Below are 1,886 nucleotides of genomic sequence, written 5' to 3' on the forward strand. Positions count from 1 at the left end.
GTGTGTGTGCGCGCGTATATATATATGTGTATTTGAGTGTGCGTGTCTTCATGATGCATTCGGAGGTAGTCGACTTTAGCGATAAACTATTTATTCAGAGATACAAGACTGTGCCCGTATCGTGTGTTTGTGAGTGTGTTTCACGATTAGCAAATATACATTGGAGACATGGGGAGCTCGAAACCCTAAAACCCATGTGTCCCATTCGTCTTAAACCCTATACCCTAAACCTACCCCACTCTCTCTATTCACACAACCCTTCGTCCAGGGCACAGCACTAGCGTCTCCCGTGCTTGGCCCCACATCGAATGTGCAGCAATTCACCCAGGCTGATGTATCTACCTACCTGAAGAACAACTTCACCGGACCTCGCATTGTACTAGCGGCCTCTGGTAACGTTGACCACGATGCACTGGTTAAGGCGGCTGAGAAGGCCCTGGGCTCCCTCTCCTCTGAGGAGGGCGCGCACTTGGTGGACCCACCCCGCTTCACTGGTGTGTAAAGCTGAGTGTGGGAGTGAGAGAGTGTGTGTCTGGCTGTGTAGGTATAGTTGTGTATGGGTGTTTAGGAATAGGCGTGTATGTGAATGTAGGTATAATTGTGGATATATTTATGTAGGTATAATTGTATATATGTATGTAGGTATAATTGTGTATATGTATGTAGGTATATTTGTGTATATGTATGTAGGTATAATTATGTATATGTATGTAGGTGTAATTGAGTATATGAATGTAGGTGTAATTGTGTATATGTATGTAGGTATAGTTGTGTATATGTATGTAGGTATAATTGTGTATATGTCTGTAGGTATATTTGTGTATATGTATGTAGGTATAATTATGTATATGTATGTAGGTGTAATTGAGTATATGAATGTAGGTGTAATTGTGTATATGTATGTAGGTATAGTTGTGTATATGTATGTAGGTATAATTGTGTATATGTCTGTAGGTATAGTTGTATATATGTATGTAGGTATAACTGTGTTCATGAATGTACATATAGGTTTGTATCATCGTAATACTGCATGTGCTGCTTCAGCCCGCTCCGCCCATGTGGCTGTGCTCTAGTTCATGCCGCACATACACACTCTCACACGCACTGAAGTAGATGCCAATCCCTACCAGCTGCTACGCTATCTGTCAGACTCTTTTAATGATATGTGTATTATAAAGGTGATGTAGTTATCAGGTCATCTCTCCCCCCCCCTTACTTGTTTATTCAGCTCATCTCTCTCCCTCTCTCTCTCCAGGCTCTATGGTCAACTTCCGTGACGATGAGATGCCCTACTGCTACGCCGCCCTGGGTCTACAGGCGGTGGGTGCCAGTCATCCCGACTACTTCGCACTGTCTGTGGCTGCTGAGATGATTGGTCAGTGGGACCATTCGTTCTCCTTCGCCGACAACAGAGGCTCCAAGCTGACCTCCGAGCTTATCACGTATGTGCGTAGGGCGCTATTGAGGGGTGCCGTTCAAGGATGTGGGTTAGGGTTTAGTTGTTTTGATGTGTGCGGGGGTTGGGGTTCGACAGAGTGCGCGTTGTCTTGGAGTTCCAGCTCTTTCAGACGATCACTTACACGCCAAGCATAACCGGTTGGTTACGTATTGTTTGTTTACGAATATCGTTCAGTTGATTGTGCACGTGTGCATTGTCAACTATTAACGTACACACCCAGTCGATTGCTACGTATATGACTCAGTTGATTGTGCACGTGTGCATTGTCAACTATTAACGTACACACCCAGTCGATTGCTTGTGTATATGACTCTGTTGATTGTGCACGTGTGCATTGTCAACTATTAACGTACACACCCAGTCGATTGCTTGTGTATATGACTCTGTTGATTGTGCACGTGTGCATTGTCAACTATTAACGTACACA

At 44.2% G+C, this 1,886-nt stretch overlaps 1 protein-coding gene across 1 annotated transcript in view; it reads left to right on the plus strand.

Moving 5' to 3' along the window:
- The window catches only part of SARC_01689 (hypothetical protein), a gene marked incomplete at both ends in the record, with an annotated part of 6,490 nt that overhangs the window by 1,448 nt on the left and 3,156 nt on the right, over positions 1-1,886 (plus strand). The window contains 3 exons of the mRNA XM_014304590.1: positions 269-494; positions 1,256-1,442; positions 1,535-1,610. Coding sequence (XP_014160065.1) covers positions 269-494; positions 1,256-1,442; positions 1,535-1,610 — 489 coding nt within the window. The remainder of the gene's footprint in view (positions 1-268; positions 495-1,255; positions 1,443-1,534; positions 1,611-1,886) is intronic.

This window comes from Sphaeroforma arctica, assembly GCF_001186125.1.
Source record: "Sphaeroforma arctica JP610 unplaced genomic scaffold supercont1.69, whole genome shotgun sequence".
NCBI lineage: Eukaryota > Ichthyosporea > Ichthyophonida > Sphaeroforma > Sphaeroforma arctica.